Source organism: Rattus norvegicus, chromosome 3, assembly GCF_021556685.1.
Source record: "Rattus norvegicus strain SHRSP/BbbUtx chromosome 3, alternate assembly SHRSP_T2T, whole genome shotgun sequence".
Classification (NCBI taxonomy): domain Eukaryota; kingdom Metazoa; phylum Chordata; class Mammalia; order Rodentia; family Muridae; genus Rattus; species Rattus norvegicus.
Window position 1 is genome coordinate 62,950,189 of NC_141536.1, and position 17,595 is coordinate 62,967,783.

The following is a 17,595-nucleotide window of genomic DNA, read 5'->3' on the forward strand; positions in this document are numbered from 1 at the left end:
CCAGTCACAAAAATCAACGGTGTCACGTTTTAATGTTATTTAGAGTGATGGTGTATTAGTGTCCTATCATTCTGTAATATAATAGTCCGATGTGGCTCTCACCGAAGGACACATTTCTGTCTCCCCTGGCCTTTTGCGGCCTCTGCATCCTCTGGTTTGTGGACGAGTAGCAAATCTGAGCTCCACGCATACTGTTGTCTCATCCTCTACCCTGCATTCCAGTGCTGAGCAAGTGGAGTTTGTCCGCTGTAAAGGTTTTGAAGCACACTGTCAAACTCACACACACTCAAAAATCCCTCAAGTCATCATTGCCTGTTCAGGTATTACTTTCCTTACTCTTCTTTATGTTCAAAAGCAAAATGAAGATAACTAAGTCCTCAACAGAGCCTAGAAGCTGACCATGAAACAGTGCACCAACAAACCAAGCTCAAGTCCACTGATGAACCTACGGTTACCGTGACAGACATTACTTTCACAATATGTTACGGCAAACTTCCTTAGACGATTATCACTCGACAGAGCTCTTATATTGTGTCTCTAGCTCAGTTATGGCAATTGGTTTGTTCTATTTTTATTATGTGTTTGTCCTTATTTCTTCTCCTAAGACTCGGTTACTTGGGACGGTGATGAGCGTTGGCCGTTATGGCATCTTCAGTCAAGGGCTCTAAGGTCAAACCACCTGGTTCCACAGTTGCCATATCTTTTTGGTGTTCTGAACTATGCTTAGACCTTCTAGGGCTAAGGAAGAGTCAACGTTCAAGACATAAAGAGAGCTGAGGATAGCGCTTCACGTGTAGTAAGCGCCTAATAATCAGTAGCTATAAATACTTTCTCTAACCTTCTCTTAGATTGCTGTGCCTAAAACGCTGGCAACTCGACCAGCATTTAAACACTTAGGTGTATCAATGACTGAATCCTTTGATAATCATGCTCAGTAGTTTGATAAGTGTAAGTGCTCTTTACTGATCCCAAATTTTCATTTTTGTCACTATGTGAACTTAAAACGTTGATTCTAAAACAATGTCATCATTTTATAAAACTATAAGAAAACCGACAACTAACCAGGAGAGTAAATGAAAGCACGGAATTCAAAATGCTATTCTACAATTGGATCCTGCTTTTGTGGTCCAGAATGGAAAGAACCTCCATGCTGATGACTTATAGTTACTTACATTTTTATCTTAACGTTTCTTGAAGAGTGTGTTGTTCTTAAACTTACTTAGACTTGGGTTTTTATCACATGCGACAACAGTGTATAGAGTGACAGACAAGCTCATGCAGTCCAGGGTAGTGGCTGCGTCATGAACGGTGCCTGGTTCAAAGTGCCTAAAGATGGCATTGACTGGAAGGTGAATTTGGATCTCAGAGATGTTAAAAGCCGCAGGTTAGAATCAGTGAATGATATACACACAAGTACTCGGGAGATTATTCGAATATGGCCATTCGGACTCCGCCCCTTCGGTGACTGACAAGCAGGGCTGTGATGGGCGAGGACTTGTGCTTTTCTGCAGCACATACTGCACACATCTTAGGTCTACTGCACAGGATACGGTTGCTCAGTTACCTAATGAGCCTGGTGGGTTAAGCACTCAGCTTGCAACAGCCTCGAGAGTACCCATGCAGAAACTTACACTCTCCTTGTCACTCTCTGCCAAAGTTTAAGATTATGTAAAAGCTCTCTGTAGCTTTTGGCAGTGTCGACCTCATACATTATGCAAACAATTACTGTTTGAACAATTAAAGAGACACCTACCACTTACTCAGGGCCTACTGTGCACAAGCGCTATGATAGGGGCTTTCTAAAGACTTTTCTAGTCAACCTCCCAATATAACAACTTTACATAGGATATGCACCAAGTACCTCACACGTCACTGTGACAGCATACCTGATAACTTGAGGGAGAAGTCTATTTTGGCTCATGCTTTACGTGGGTATACCATCAGCTAGGCAGGAAAGGATAGAGAGGGGACACAAAGCAGCTGGGGGTGTTGCCTCTGCACTCAGGAAGAGGAGTACCAGGGACACTGGAGCTCAACAGGTTCCTCCTGACCCCCTTCTTATTCAGTGTGGGCTCCCTGTCAAGGGGGTGGTGCTTCTGACTTTTTCAGGGTGGGCTTTCCCTCCTCAGTTAAGCGTCTTTGGAAATGCTCTCGCAGATGTGTCTAGGGGTGGATCTGGTGGGCCAGTCCAAATCTAGTCAAACTGACAAGGAAGACTAATCACTGCCAGGATATAAAAAGGAGAATCCCTGAGCGGATGGTCTAGGAATCATGGCTTTGAAAAGCCAGCCTGGTTTTAAACCCTGGTTTATTTGACTCTGATTACTATACCAGATTGGCCTCTATGTAATTACATGGGTTATATCTAAGCAAATGAATAACTGAAATTAAGTCAGAGAGGACTTTTTATTGGTTAAATTTGTTCTTTGACGATTGCACACAGATGTGTGCTGCGTGTGTTTATCCTCACCACCATCTTCCTCCACCTTCTTTTGCATTACTGCCCTCCCTGTTAGCCTCACTCTTTCATACACATCATTTCCTACAGTGATGGCGTTTGTTTTGCTTTGTGATTCTCCTCAGAGAAAATGTTTGTGTCTATAGTCTATATTCTTACTGTGCAATTCTCATCAAAAAATTATTCTTTATTAACATGGTAATAATTTAAAGGGCAATAGCACAATACATAGTCACCCTTTTTCTCTAAATGACTAAAACCGGCTTCAGCTGGAGGCCTGTCTGTAACCCCCCAACTACCACATGCTATCCATTCTGTGTTATAGCTAAGCAGTATGTGTTCATTAAAAAACCAACATTTATTTTGAAAAAAGGCCCATGAAGTAACAAATAGTCGCCAAGATAGCTCTACAAATTTAAACTAATTATTATAGATTGAAATATTGTAGTGAGTTATTCACTGGAATATTTCAGCATCAATAAGTATATTTATATAATCTAGAAATGTGCTCTTATATAGTAGGTAAAATTGAGGTTATGATCTTCCAATAGTTCGGGGAAAACAGCCCAACAATCTCTAACATCACCGGTCTATGACAATTTGGACAGTCTTTAATACTCTCTCCTTACTGTAGTAACCGGACAGTCTGTTCTTGTGTGTTTTCTTTCACTAATTGTTGGCACTCCTACCAGGAAGATGGATAAAGCGACAGACTTCAAACTTGCCCATCTTATTGAATCACCTGGAAGAGTTTTAACAAAGAAACACCATACAAACTGCTAGCCCGCTTTCCCCATAGCTTGCGATTTAAGAGAGAGAGAGAGAGAGAGAGAGAGAGAGAGAGAGAGAGAGAGAGAGAGAGAGACTATGTCCTGGGCATCAGGAGTTTTTCAAAAAGCTCCCAAATCATCCCCAGATGATTATCTCGTGCAGCCAAAGTCTAGGAGCACTGAGTAAAGAGTTAGCTAATAGAAAACACATCTGCGCGTCTGAGAAGGCAGGCCGACTCAAAGAGCCTCGCGGTAATACTTGTGAATTAGCTACAGATTTTGCGTATACGTTCTATGTGCTCTCAAAACACCATAGAAAATGGAGACTTAGATATGCTACTAACTACACTAGTATCTTATGAACCAAAATTATAACCATACCATTACCTCATTAAAACCCTGCTCTTAAAATTATCTTATTTGTTTCTGGAATTCGGTTACAAATCTGCGTTTGGATTGCAGTACCCGAAAACCCAGACGCTCTACTACTACTGTCTTGAGGGAGCGCAAGAGAAGTGAGCAGTAACAAATTTATTACTTGCCATCCTGGGCAGTTCTCCCAGCCAATGCTCTTAAAAGACAATTTGACACACTAATACAACTTCTGCCAAAATAATCCTTTGCAGAGCCAAAGTAACTTTAGGTATGATAAACTGTCTGCAATACATGAACCTTATGAAGCAAACAATTGTAACAGGCTATCCGAATCCCTGACAGTACTGGTGGCTGGAAAAATACCCATACAAGACAGCAAGACTTTGTCCACCAAGTGGAAGTGATGTGGCTTCCACTAGATATCCAAATAATAATGATAATAATTTCTATCCAGAAGAATTTAATAATTAAAATAATCTTCACAATAAAATTTCATTATTTGATTTCTGTGGTGATTTAAAGTTGCCTCAGTTCTTGGTAAAGTTCTTTCTTGAATAAACATTTTTAGAGCTCAAACAGTATACTAAAAAGGTAATTTAGAAGAAAATTCCAACTTGGTTGACAAGAAGTGATCAGGGTGCTGTCCAGGCAGATAATGGAAGTTGCCATGATGTTTATATCTGGCATTATAGCTGTTTCTAATTAGCATATTTACCTCTGGTTCCGACTCTACATCATTACCCATCAATACTCCACTTTAAACAGCCCCTTAATGTTATGTCTTCTAAATAGACAATTGGCAGCTGCAAGAGCAAACACTGTATATGAGGAAAATATGACCTCTTAAGAGGAGAGTGTCATCTACTGGGACTGGATGGCAGGGGATGAATATTCATTCAAATCAACATCTGTTACTTCCACAAGCCACAGCAGTAAATCAGTTTTAAGGAGCTGAACAGAGATGGATATCATATCCCTTCCCTCACCTCAAATCAATCTCTTTACAGTGGCATCGTTTGGTTTAGGCTTTATATTGCACGAAGGGCACTGAAACATACTGTGGTTATGCGACTCAGGCTACAGAGCTCCTGGTGTCAGACTCTCATACTGGCTTTAGTCCTTTTGTATCCACCATTCTCTGCTCTGTGTTTGTGAAGTGATAAGGCCGCGGAGGGCGCAATGCTGATCATCCTTTGCAGGGCCTTTAACAGACACGTGCCTCGTCATGTAGCATTGGTTAGCTGTGTATGCACATACATGGGTATGCATGCATACGAGTACATCTTATACATGCGTGTGCATCTAAGCTCTGGTTTGCTAGGATAAGTATACTTAGACCCGATCATCAGTGCAAACACTGTTTGTAGTAGTCTGGGCACAAGCTACCTAATGATGTTGGGGACTTCCTCCAGATAAGAGCTTCGAGGATCATTATCTCTATGTACTCGTCTAGTTCATTTCACAAGCACTGCTCTAGTTTCTTTACGGAAAGGCAGTTCAGGATTTTGCAAACGTTTTCTCAGTCCATATCAGATATACATGAATTTCTTGCTCCCTTTATGAAATCTAGGTTCTACTTAATATTAAGATGTTCCTAAATCTGATTTGGGGGACATTTTTAAAGCACTGAAGAAACGATTACATTTCAGCCATACGTTGTCTACGTCTTCTAATATTGATGTGACAAGGCAGTATGATTTAATCAGTTACAATATACACTCTCTAATCAACACAGGGGGGGACGTGTTGTTGTTGTTAAAGTCATTGACCTGCATGTACCACCCTAGAAAGTCACGTTTTTGAGTGAGTTCAGTTGTTTTCCCTTAATGGCAGTGGAGGACAGAGTGGAGTGATTTGGACATTTGATTTAACAAACAGAATGGCTTACAATTTAGGTCAACGTTGTCACAGGCTAGAGGGAAATAGTGTGTGGGGGAAGGGAGACAAAGAAACAACATAAAGAAAGAGTAAATTGCAGAGGCAATGGTAGGAGATGTGTCCAGGACCACAATCATTTCTGATTTTTTTCAAGAGCTTACTCAAACCTTTCTTTCTCATGGAACAGCCTTTACCAACCCTGAATGCTTCAAAGACCATCCAAAAGCAACTTCCCCATCCTTGGACTCCTGAAATCATAGCACTTAACTCTCTCCACTGGCCTTCAGCATTTCCAGTGGGTCCTGAGAGACCCCAACATTTTACTGTTTGTTAATTGTTGGGCCAAGAACACTATTGTTTCTCTACCATCTGTGGGTGCCCTCTCACTTGCAATATTATTTCTCTCTTCAGGAGTGGCAGCTCAGAGAAGGCAAAAGTATGACTTCGGGGGTCAGAATCCACTGGGTAGTGGTCATGTGACCAAGTTGTGTGCACTCTTGCCCCCCCATGTCTGTCTGTCTGTCTGTCTCTGTGTGTGTGTGTGTGTGTGTGTTGGTTCCCTTATCTGTAACACTCATCTGAGTATTTCACAAGTCAGTATGTAGAACTACCAATGCAAAGGTCTGTAGGACACACCTTTGCTGTATTCATTCAAGAAATGCTTACTGAGAACCAACAGAATGGTGCACAGTGCTGGTGATGGAATTGTGACCGCAGGGAATAGGTGAGAGCTGGAAGGAAGACTGTGCCCTCTCCATTAAAAGGAAGGGGAACTTACTACAATGCAAAATGAATGGATGGATGGATGGATGGATGGATGGATGGATGGATGAATGGATGAAATTCAATGGCTGCCTTTTTACCTATATAAGATAGAACTTGGTTTTCATCTACCTCACCAATGCTCAGCTCATGGTGTCTGTTCTCTTCCCTTCAACACCACCCCCTTGTGTGTGTGTGTGTGTGTGTGTGTGTGTGTGTGTGTGTGTGTGTGTGTTTTGAAGGACTCATCACCTGCATACAAAAATACTCTTTTCTCATTTGGCGAACACTCAGTCTCTGTTGGATAAGCATGTAAAGTTGCCTTTTACATTTTACGCACTTCAGGGCGGTGAAAGCGGAGGCCTTGAAGGCTGCTTATCTCATGCCACACAGATAAACGAAACTGCCACGGTTTATGATGCAAGAAGCTCTTGTTTGGGGACGTTGGGGACATTGAGGACCTCCTTTTTAAATCACCCTTGGATTATAAACCCTTTAGAGCCGAGAGGATAGTGTTTTTGTTTAGTGCATAGTTAGCATTGTGGTCTGTGCTAGGCTTGTTCAATGAATCTGGTCTTAGATATGCTAATCATTACACCTTCTCACTACACTTTGCAGGGATTTCTGTGTGTGTGGAAGCAAAGGCTGGAAGGTAAGCACAGACCTCTTGTGTGCTTTGTGTACACTGAGCTCTCACGATGCAGCCAGACTCTTCCTCAGTTGCTGAGCAAGTTGCTTTCTCTCTTTATCTCCACAGAACCACCCTGCCTGGCCATCACAGGCTTTTTAAAAGATCAACTTCTAATAACAAGAAAGAAATATCAAATCATGCAGCTGGATATGTTCTTAAATCATTGTTGATTTAATTCCTAAAAGCACCGTCCTGCATCTGTCTGTCTGTCTGTGTCTGTCTGTCTGTCTGTGTGTGTGCGTCCATGCCAATTTAAGACTACACGCCATGTGGATTAATTCGGTTTGTTTAACATGGCTTTATTTAAGCAAAAGCATAAACTGCTGGTTGGCTAGAACTTCAGAGGACCTCCCGTCTCACTCTCTGTGCCTCAATTTGGGCACTTACAAAGCAGAAGGGCTGGCTGGAGGGCTCAGGCTTTTGAACTCCAGTGTCAAGCCTTAATAGAGCTCAGGTTCGGAGGCCTCAAAAACAGGTCCTTTCCCCAACCCACAGTCACTGGCCTCATCCCAGCTGCTCCCAAGAGATCTGTGAGCCTTCCTCCAATCTTTCCTATGATGCCATGGGCTCCTGGGAGACAGGGAGCAAGTGGTTCCTTCTCTTACCTCCGAGGTGGCATCTGCACACTTCCTAACTAGGACTAGAGTCTCTGCCATTGCTTCCTGTGTGAGGGAGCCAGCAAGAGGTGCAGTTACTCCGGCCAAATAAATACACGTTCTGTTTCCACTTATCTTCAGAAAATTGTCCTAAATGAGCCTGAGATTGATTGGGGCGGATGGCTTTTAGCTTGGTCAGCAGTGAAGCCATAGGATACACAAGACTTAATCTCATTCGTTCAGTCATTTTATTAAGCACGTTAAGGGAAGTTTTGTTGCCCTACTGCTTTTAGAAACAAAAGGAAGCCTGGAGTCGAGTGCTCATGCTCTGACTGTGGCTCTATTAGAAGTGTAGTGAGAAAAGGGGAGCCCAGGCACTGTTTAGGAGCTTAGGAGGTCACATGCTGAACAACCGTCACTTACCTGGGTGTGCAAACTCACTGTCCTTTATTACCTACTTACTTTTATCCCTATGTGTGTAGCCAATGCTACGTTTTATGAAAATTATTATAGGAAAAAAACTGCTTTCCTTATCATTCCATAGTATTTCCTTCAGTTGGCTTTGAGCCTGGAGGTAACCTGCTCATTATTTGGGAAGTACATACATGGGTCTTTTCCTTACTTTAGTGGGTAATGGTACATTACAAGTACATTATGATTAAATTATGAAAATAGCGTGTTTTGAGTGATTTTAACAGGATTGATCTGTGCTACTGTAACAAAACATCTCTCATGTTACAGATGGAGGTGAATATAAACTGTTGGAGGAAATTGATGATGCCATGGGGGCTATGGGAAGGAGATTAGAATGGGGACAGAATTCTAAGTTTCGCTTTTGAAACATTTATCATTTTTTTATATTAGGCTAGCCTGGAACCTACTATTCACCCATGCTGGCCTCGAACTCATGGCAATTCTCCTGCCTCAGCACCCCGAGAGCTGAAATTACTGCCATGAACCACCGTGCCTGGCTTCTCACGTTCTGTCTACTGTTCTGTTAGAAGCTACCTCAAGGGATCTAGGGAAGTCATTTAGGGTCTCAGATCCTTAATTTCTCCCGCTAATAACATGAAATGATACTTTCGTTATTCTGCCTCGGTTGCAAAGGTGTTCGTGAGGATGTAAACATGCTTTTCGTGGAAGATTAAACTACTTTATGTATAAATAAAAGCTCATATTAGAGCTTTTCCTATTAGACACCCTTGGTGCAAAACAGACAAGGTAGCCAGAACCACAAGTAAACACGTTCCTTAATCCAAAATGATTCCTTGCGTATTTCCTTTGGAGCCTCTTTGGAGCATCTTTCCCAGATGATCACTTCCCACACACGTTTACTGAAGAAGAGATAAACTTTAGTTCCTATTTTACACACGAGATACTGTAATGTATCCTAGACCAACCTACATGATACTGCTAAGATAGCTGTTTAAAATGGTGCCTGATACCTCTAGTTAGTCAGTAGTCTATGAGCAGGTCTTGGAGAAACTGGTTTAGGCACAGACAGGAGTTGGTAGCAGTCATAGTTGCAGTCCTTACCATTTTTCATTCACGTCTCATTTTCCATCAAGTGAGCGAGCCATATTTTACTGGAGCCTAGCCCTCGTGTTGGACAGCTGGAGTGGTCTTCATTTTTATAGAGAACAAACTACCTGGGAACAAGCACTGTCAGGCATATGGCGTTTAAAAATACTTTGTATTATTTCCTTAGGATAGATTCCCAGCAGCAGAATCACTAGGTTAAAGGGTGTGACCGTTTTTCTACGGCTTTGAAACCTACTGCTGAATGGCTTTCCAAAAAGGTTCTGTCTGTTTACCAGGCCATCCGAGATACAAGGAAGGGCTCTACCTAAAGTACCAACTGGGAGTTGGTGTCATGGCTTTTAGACTTAGGGTGCAGGAACGTACAACCTCGTCTGAGCATACATTTCAAATATTTAAGGCAAAGACAAATCATTTTTAGATGCAGAAAAGTGGGTCTTTCTAGTTTTCCTGTAATTATATGATGTTCTCATATTTTTATAAATCTATGCGGAACTGCATGAGGCATACATGAATCCCTTTCCACAGTAAAAACCATTTTTTTTTTTTTGTAATTTACTGTTTAAATTTTGTTGCAATTTGCCTGGCTGAATACATTTTCTCCTGAGCTGGGGGTTGTTCTGTTGTTCCGAGTGTTGCACCTCTTCTCTGCCCACATTAAGAAGCCAATTATTCTGATTTTGCCAAGGAGTGAAGTCTTAGGAACTGTTTTAGCGTTCGTGTTTGGAGTTGAGGTCTCACTTTGTAGACCAAGCTGGCCTGGAATCCGTGGATACTCTTGCTTCAGCATCCAGCTATATCTTATCATGCGTATGTGAACATACATTACAGATATGATAGATATGTTTTTATAATGTTTCATGTTGGCAAGTAAGTACTTCCAATCACTTTTAGTTAATTGCACAAGCCTTTTTGCTGTGATTTAGACGGTCACCTATATTAATTACTTTACTGGGTTTTTCGTGATTAGAATTGTTCTTTCAGTTTTTTTTCTTTCCTCAACTTTAATATTATGACAAATAATATTAAACTCTAAAGTAGCCTGCCTAAATCCTCTTTACACAAGAACAGAACTACACACTGTTACAACAGCCTCTGCTTTTACTAAGCTCATGCCTGTGTATTTATTCATACTTTGCCCCTCCCTTCTGTAAAGATATCACTTGCTCATTAAAGTAAAACAGCAATGAACACAGCGGGGAAAGTTTATCACCTCCATCACGAAGCACTCAACTTTATGGAATTCTCTTAGGGGTTTTAGTCTTGGAAGCTGTAAAAATACAGTCCATAACCACTGAAAAATAGTTGTTTTTGTGTTAGTGTGCTGCTATGGCGTATAAGATAGACAATATACTACCTTTATTAGTATTTGCTGGAAATCTGTTTCTGTATGTATGCATACTAGTCGTGTGCATCACTGACAGCAGCGAGCTTCGTGGTGCGGGTGAATCTGTGGTGTAATTGTGTTCCTAAGCTGGATCTTCCCCCTTTTGCAGTGATATTTTCCCTCACATTTATTAACAGATGTAATGGCTAATCCTGGTTGTCAACTTGACTATATCTGGAATGAACTACAATCCAGGACTGGAAGGCTCACCTGGGATCCAGATCTTGAGGCTGGGAGATCAAAGTTTCGGACCTGGATCTTGGCCTGGAGATCTTGAGGCATAGTGGCTATGAATCCCAGAATACTAAGACAAGGAGACTCTGAGTTCAAGGTCAGCTGGGACAAAGCGAGTCCCAGATCCAGGAGTGGTGGTACACACCTTTAATCTGGGCCACACCTTCTGCTGGAGACTTGTGTAAGGACATTGGACAGGAAGATCCCCTCTTAGCTGGCTTGCACTTACTTGCCAGCACATCGGTTGGAGTCTACTGGCCTAGTGGGACTGAGCAACTACTAGATCCCTGGACTCCCCATGCACAGCTGACCATTGTTGGGGAGTTGGGCTACAGACTGTAAGTCATCATAACTAATTCCCTGACCATAGAGACACTATTCATAAGTTCTGTGACTCTAGAGAACCCTAAGACAACAGATCTATCCTTTAATGATAATAACTCTTGTCGTTCTTCTCCCCCTACCCCTTCCTCCTCCTCCTCTCTCTCCTCTCCCTCTCCCCTTTTCCTTCTTCTGATGCAGGGTCTTGCTTAGGCTAGCCATGAACTTTCATGAGTCACCATGTCTGGCAAGATGGCTTTCTTAAAATGGAGAAATCTGGTTGAAAGGTCTGAGTACAGTTAAGGTTTCTGATAAAACCCCCAAACTGGGCTGGACGAGGTGAAACAGACCTCCTCACTCAGCACTCAGGAGACAGAAGCAGGCAGAGCTTGGTGAGTTCCAGGTCAGTCGGGGTTGTATAACTAAGACCCAGAAAAACTACACCCTGGCACCACTGTTTTCCTAACCAATCTTCATCACCTCTGAAAATGGACAAAGGGAACTCAAAAACTCAACTTGCCAGAATTTAATCATGAATTTTTTTTTTTAATGAGCAGTATCTCAGTTTAGGGTTTTTGTGTTTTTTCTACCACGATGCACTGTTTGCTGAGTTTGTACCACGTCCTGGAAGAGTTCCCTCCCCTTCTCAATCCTTTACTTTTCTCATCTATTTCTCCCCTTTCCTGAGTTTCTTCCCCTTTCGCCTCCTTCTGCTCTGTCTCCCACCTTTCCTCCTACTAGCACAGTTCATTTTTTTTCTCTAATAAGTAAAACACATTTCCTTACAGTTGTTCCTCTTTCACGACTCTCTCACGCCTTGAGGTGTTCACGGTGGAGGATCTTAATTCCTTAAAAGGTTTCAGGACTAAACAGTCCTCATTTGTCTCAAAGAAACAAAGCAAGAACTGATCACCTTTCTAAAGCCTGTGAAGCCAAGCCCAGGCCTACGGGCATTCCCACCCTTCGATCTCAGCCCTGCAGTGGGTTCCACACGTACGTCCTGCAGAGAACCCCAGATGAGAAGCAGTCCACTGGACTGCAGGGGTTCAGACTCTTGGCAGGTAGAGCCTGGTAAAGTACGGCTGGGTTGACCCGACTCCCCAAGAAACAAATCCCGTTCACTGAATAGGGATAGAAAGAGAAAAGTTTAGGGCCTGAAGGGTACAAGTGATTGCAAAGTACCAGCGAGAGCCAAAAGAAAAAGAAAAAAGGAAAAAGGAAAGAGGTGAAGAAAAGTACATAGAGGGAAGATACAGGGTGAAAAGAAATTACAATAAACCCACCCTAAATCCAGAGTAGATTAGCAAGTTTGTATTTTATATCTGGTGTGTGTGTGTGTGTTGCTATGAGTTTAGTTTTGTTAAGTCTCATCCTAGGTTACATGATAACACAACTCAGAAACTTCTGAAGCAACTAAAAAATAAACAAAGAAATAAAAGACATGGGTGTGTAATTAGAAAACACTGAGATCAAGGGAAGGCCTCTGGAAAAGCAAATCCCAAACTAAGAAGGTATGGTGTGTGCCTTACTTGTTCTCACAATTAAAAATACTCTGATGAGTCAGTGTTGATGGAAGAGGAGAAAGGGGGGTTTCAGTCATGGTAATAGCCAGTGCACTTGGATTAGGAGTCTTTGATCTTACCTCTGATCCTTTTAGGATTGTGAAAGGCTGGCAGGACCCCATACTAATGAAGGGAGTGTGTGTGTATGGGAGGGAGGGAGGGACCAAGGGTTGGAGGGAGAGAGAGACAGACAGAGAGATGCAGACAGACAGACAGACACACAGAGACAGAGGGAAGTTGAGAGGGAGGAAACAGCAGTCATCATGTAGCTGATGTCTGTTTCTTGGTACTCTTTTGTGGCACCTTGTAGGGAAACTCCTGTGTATTTCAGGGGATAATGTACATGAATTTAGACTTCTATATCACCTAGAGTGCTTGGTTATCATGATGATCTGAACGTCAGACATGGACGTTGCAAAAACAATGAGAAAAGGTACAAAGCAGGGTGCCTTGTGAGGAAGGACTTCTCATCCAAACAGTTCATAATGTAAGAGTCGCTCCTGGGTCAGGGGGGTAACAGCATGGTATTTGAAGGACAGCTAGAAAAAGCACCTGACCAGCCATGTTAGTAAACGCAATGGGGGTGGGGGCAGCTGAGGACTTAGTATTACGGTGGCAGGGGCCTCTCTCAAAACTTACAGATCCTCTCAATGGTCTTCACAGCTTAACAACATGGGAAGTACTACTTGTTCCATGCCTCTTAATTTCTAATTTTTGCTTTCCCTTTGCCCTGTACTAGGGATCAAATCCAGGCCCTTGAGCACGTGGGCAAATACTCTATTATTGAGCTAGATCTCCCAGAACAGCTTGCAGACATTTTGCCAGGAACGTTGTCTTTATTGTGTATACTTCTCCAGTCCTGCTGGTCCCTCCAGGCTCGGCCTAATATAACTTCTCTTGGTTCAAGTCCATCACCAACTCCAAGCTGCATTAATAGCCCCAATAGTTAGTTTTGTTTTTTTTTTTAACTTTAAAGAAACTTTTATTACATAAAGGTTGTCCTCACATAAATGAATACTTCTCTAGATCCTGTGGACCTAGCACAGGGCACTTCTCGACTTTGTATACAGTTGTTTCCACTCTCCACAGAAAGGCTGCTTCTGAACCAGTTACTTTTTAATTGGTGGTCAATATTGTTCCAATCCCATTTTCATTCTCCTGTAATAAACCATTTCTCAGTCTTTATTTTCTTTCTGCCCAACTACACACTGAGCAGTAATAAGTACATCACCAACTGCTTAAGAATTTGGTAGTTCCCAAGTATTCTGACGATCGGACTCCATGAATCCAAACTCACCAAATAAACTTCAGGCTACTTCTAGGGTATTGAATTTCCCTCAGAAGCCAAGGCTGCCTCCCCAAACAATGCCCAAACTGGCAGGCTGCTGCTCTAGAGCCCTTTCCTTAATGTAGTGTTGGGAGTTTTCTGATTCAGACCCCGTCCATCTGAACCCTTTCATTCAGTCAAATCAAAGTGTTGGGGCATTGATCCACAGACAGATCACTATCTCTCTTCTGACACGACTTTGTTCAAACTGGAATATCCTTCCTTCTTCCCATCCAGGTGAATGTCAGTGATGGGGTCTCTTCCAGACTTAGACCTCTTGGCAGGAAGTGAGCAGACTTGGCTCTGGACACACTTTTGGAAGGAGTTTATGTGCCTAGCATATACTAGCATATAACCCGTTTGTGTAAGTTTGCCAAATGGGTGTCTTTGAAGTTACAGATGTGACTTATTTAGTTTCGAGTAGCCTTTTTACCAAAGCTTTCCTATTTGGAGGAAAACTCGTATGTTGGCTCACTCTCTTTTTTCTTTCTCTTGCACATTGTCTTATCTCTTATGGCTCTGCTGTTCTAGCTTCTTCTGTGAACTCATTCTCCCAGCACCCCTGCCCCTGGACACTTGTGGGAGAGGAATGCACAAATTCCTTTGAGGTTCCATCACCGGAACATGGTCTCAGGAGCTGCAAACAGGAAGTTTCTGTACTTCTGTCTATTTTGTGCTTGGGGCAAAAGTGGCCTCCATTTGAAGATTCTGCAAAAAGAAAGGCAGGAGTAAAGCCACCTTCAGGATCCCTATCTAAAACTTTTAATGAAGACACTGCCTTAGAACCCTCCATGGATTCTCTATCCTTAAGTGGTGACTCTCTTGCAAAGCAGAGCCTGCCGCCAGACCTGTCAGATTATAACCCCTAAACTTCCTCACTCCACTTTGTACATCTTGAGCGGGACATTTAAAAAACAGTTTGGGATTTTTTTTAGTTTTCAAAGCGTCCAGAGGGCAGTCCCCTTTGGCAGCGACATTGCAGGATGGGAGCCAGAGATTAGCTGATGTTGGTCCCCTGGTCTCGAAATCCCATCCACCTCGCTGAGGGCCCAAGACTTTTCTTTACCTTGCCACACTTCTTTCAGCTCAGAGGGGCCAGAAGCAGCTTTCCTTTGCCTGCGTGCCTGGCCTCCTCAATAACACCATTCATCTCCTGCCTCTCAGGGCACCGGGGAAGCCCCAGCCACGCGCCAGGGTTCTCGCTCAGGTACGGGATTCCCGGGTAACCGCCCGGCCCTAACCTCAGGGGGCGGGTAGTCCAATGGGCAGCGTCGGCCCGGAGGCGGGCTCAGGCCGGAAGCCACCCGCGGCCCCGCGAGACCGCGCCCCCGCCTCCTCCTCCTCCTCTTCCAGTACGAGCTCGGCGGCCAAGGGCGCAGGGGCCAGCCCGCCGGTCCCCGCCGCGCTCTTTGTCCGGGCCGCGCGCGGGCGGACGCGTGCGCATCTGCCCCCACCTCCCCAACCCCCCAACCCGGTGGAGAGGAGGCGCGGCGGGAGCGCGCTCGCGCGGGGGCGCGCGGGAGCAGCTCGCGCCCCCTCCGTCAGGCAGGCGGCGAGCACGCGCGCTCCGCCGCCGCCGCCGCGCCCGCCCCTCCCCCGCTCGCTCGCTCGCTCGCTCACCCGCCCGCCCGCCCGCTCGGAACTTGCTGACTGCGCGACCGGGAGGAGCCGAGCCGAGCCGAGCGGGGCGGCGGGAGGCTGAGCGCGCGGGGGGCTCCCGCGTCCCTGCGCCTCGGCCGGCGGAGCGCCCACCCCACCGTGGCTCCCGGAGCGCGGGGCGGCGCCACCCTCCGGCCGCAGCGCGGCACTGCACGGCCGCCTGCGACTTTCGATGTTCCACACTCCCGGGCCGGAGCCTCGGCGGCGGCTTTTTTTCCCGCCCCCCCGGTCCCCCCCCCAGGCTGCCTCCATTTCCTCAAGGAAGGTTCCTCGGCGCTCTCCCTCCCCCACAGCGTAGCGGCGCACGAGCGGGCCGGGCGGGCGGCCGAGGTAAGGCGGCGGAGCCGGGGCCCGCGTGGGGGGCGGCGGGGGCGGGGGCGGCAGCTTTGTTCGCGCCGGGCGCCGCGCTCCTCAGTCAGCCGCGCTCGTCAGTCAGCGGCGCGGGGCGGCGGGTCCCGCATCCCCCGGCAGGCGGGCGGGCGGGCGGGCGGGCGCAGTGGCGCGGTCCCCTGCGCGGCCCTCCCCACAAAGGACCGCGGAGCTGCGTGGCCCAGCGCTAGCCCCGGGGCGGGCGGCGCCAATTTGTTGCACTTCTGGGGGTGCGGGGTGGGGGAGGGCTTTTGTTTGTTTGTTTGTTTTGCCCTCGGGCTTTTGGCCGCTTTGCGGATTTTTTTTTTTTTTTTTGACAAAATGTCGGTCGGTGAGGGAGGAATTGAGCGGGGAACGTCGATGGCACCCGGAGCTTTGCAGAAGGTGCAGTTTGGATCCTGCCCTTCCCTGGGTGGCAGCTCGGGCTTGGCCCGGTGAAGCCTCGCCGCCGGCCGTGGGGACGCCTGTGGGGTGGCTGCCAGTTGGATTTTTTTTTTTTTAATTCGAGTGCTGTGTTCAAAGGCTTTCGGTGCGCACGGGAGGACCCGCCACCGTAAATAAGCATATGGGCGACTAACTGGGTATGTTTCCCTCTGGGAAGGAGGATTTGGTAGCTCAGACCGGTGTCAGCCTGTAAATATTTAGACGGCATTAGTGACTTCTGAACATTCTCAGCGAGATCTGTTATTTACAGTTGTCATATGTTATTAATGCCCGTTGCCCAAGTTCCCTGGCAAATCTGTTTCATGCCTTCTGAGAAAGTAGACAATTGATAGATTGTCTAAGGGATGGGGAAAAATGTGAGTGGGTTTTCTAACTTGCATTTGGTAAATCCCTCAACGACTGCATTATAATACATGCCAGGCTCCCTGTAACCTTGCTGTACCGTAATAATTACAGGGACTTTCGAATCCTTTTCAATGAGATACTCTCAAAGGTGCTTATTGAGAGAGGAGCATGCTGCTGGGCTTGCTTTCTTTCTTTTTTCTTTCTTTTTTTTTTTTTAAAGATCTAATATTTCTCTATGGGTCCCTTCTCTCCTTAGAAGTTTTTCCCAGAGATAACTTCACCAAGATGTCCAGTGATAGGCAAAGGTCGGATGATGAGAGCCCTAGCACCAGCAGTGGTAGTTCAGATGCAGACCAGCGAGACCCTGCCGCTCCAGAGCCTGAGGAACAGGAAGAAAGAAAACCTTCTGCCACCCAGCAGAAGAAAAACACCAAACTCTCTAGCAAAACGACTGCTAAGTTATCCACTAGTGCTAAAAGGTAATGTCTACAAGGGAGGACTCACATTGTCAGCTTGACTTCCCTCCCATTGGTTGCTTTTGTTGGCTTAACTTCAGTGGCAGTAGTTCAGAAATACTTCTCCATCAAACGTAAACGTATTTGAACTTGAATGAGCTGTCATTCTGCGTGTGGCGTGTGTGTGTGCGTGTGTGTGTGTGTGTGTGTGTGTGTGTGTGTGTGTGTGTGTGTGTATACAGTTTTCCTAGCACTATTGACTTTAAAGCAAGTGTACTTTGTTCTGTACTATGGTATGGTAACTCGAGGATCGTCTCCAGAAGAGCTGGGGCTCATTCTGACGGATGAAGGAGTTGGCAAGGGAAATTTGGCGAACCCAAATTAGATGGTCCATTGGAGAGCTTTCCTTTTGTGAGTCATGCT

The 17,595-nt window shown here is 45.1% G+C and overlaps 1 protein-coding gene and 1 long non-coding RNA gene across 3 annotated transcripts in view; one reads left to right on the forward strand and one right to left on the reverse strand.

Annotated features, from left to right (window-relative positions):
* Positions 1–13,389: 13,389 nt before the first annotated feature.
* Positions 13,390–15,346, reverse strand: LOC148006490 (uncharacterized). Its single transcript, XR_015684439.1, has 2 exons — positions 14,967–15,346; positions 13,390–14,608 (listed from the first exon to the last, which is right to left on the reverse strand). It is a non-coding gene; the product is annotated as an uncharacterized LOC148006490 (long non-coding RNA).
* A 192-nt stretch (positions 15,347–15,538) lies between these two features.
* Positions 15,539–17,595, forward strand: part of Ube2e3 (ubiquitin-conjugating enzyme E2E 3) — a 55,875-nt gene continuing 53,818 nt past the window's right edge. The window contains exons 1-2 of one of the 2 annotated variants that reach the window (NM_001047857.4): positions 15,539–15,889; positions 16,974–17,196. In NM_001047857.4, the coding sequence (NP_001041322.2) occupies positions 17,003–17,196 (194 nt within the window). In that variant the 5' untranslated portion in view covers positions 15,539–15,889; positions 16,974–17,002. Of the gene's footprint in view, positions 15,890–15,972; positions 16,510–16,973; positions 17,197–17,595 lie in introns of those variants that run through there. The other variant, XM_087650826.1, reaches the window with a different exon arrangement.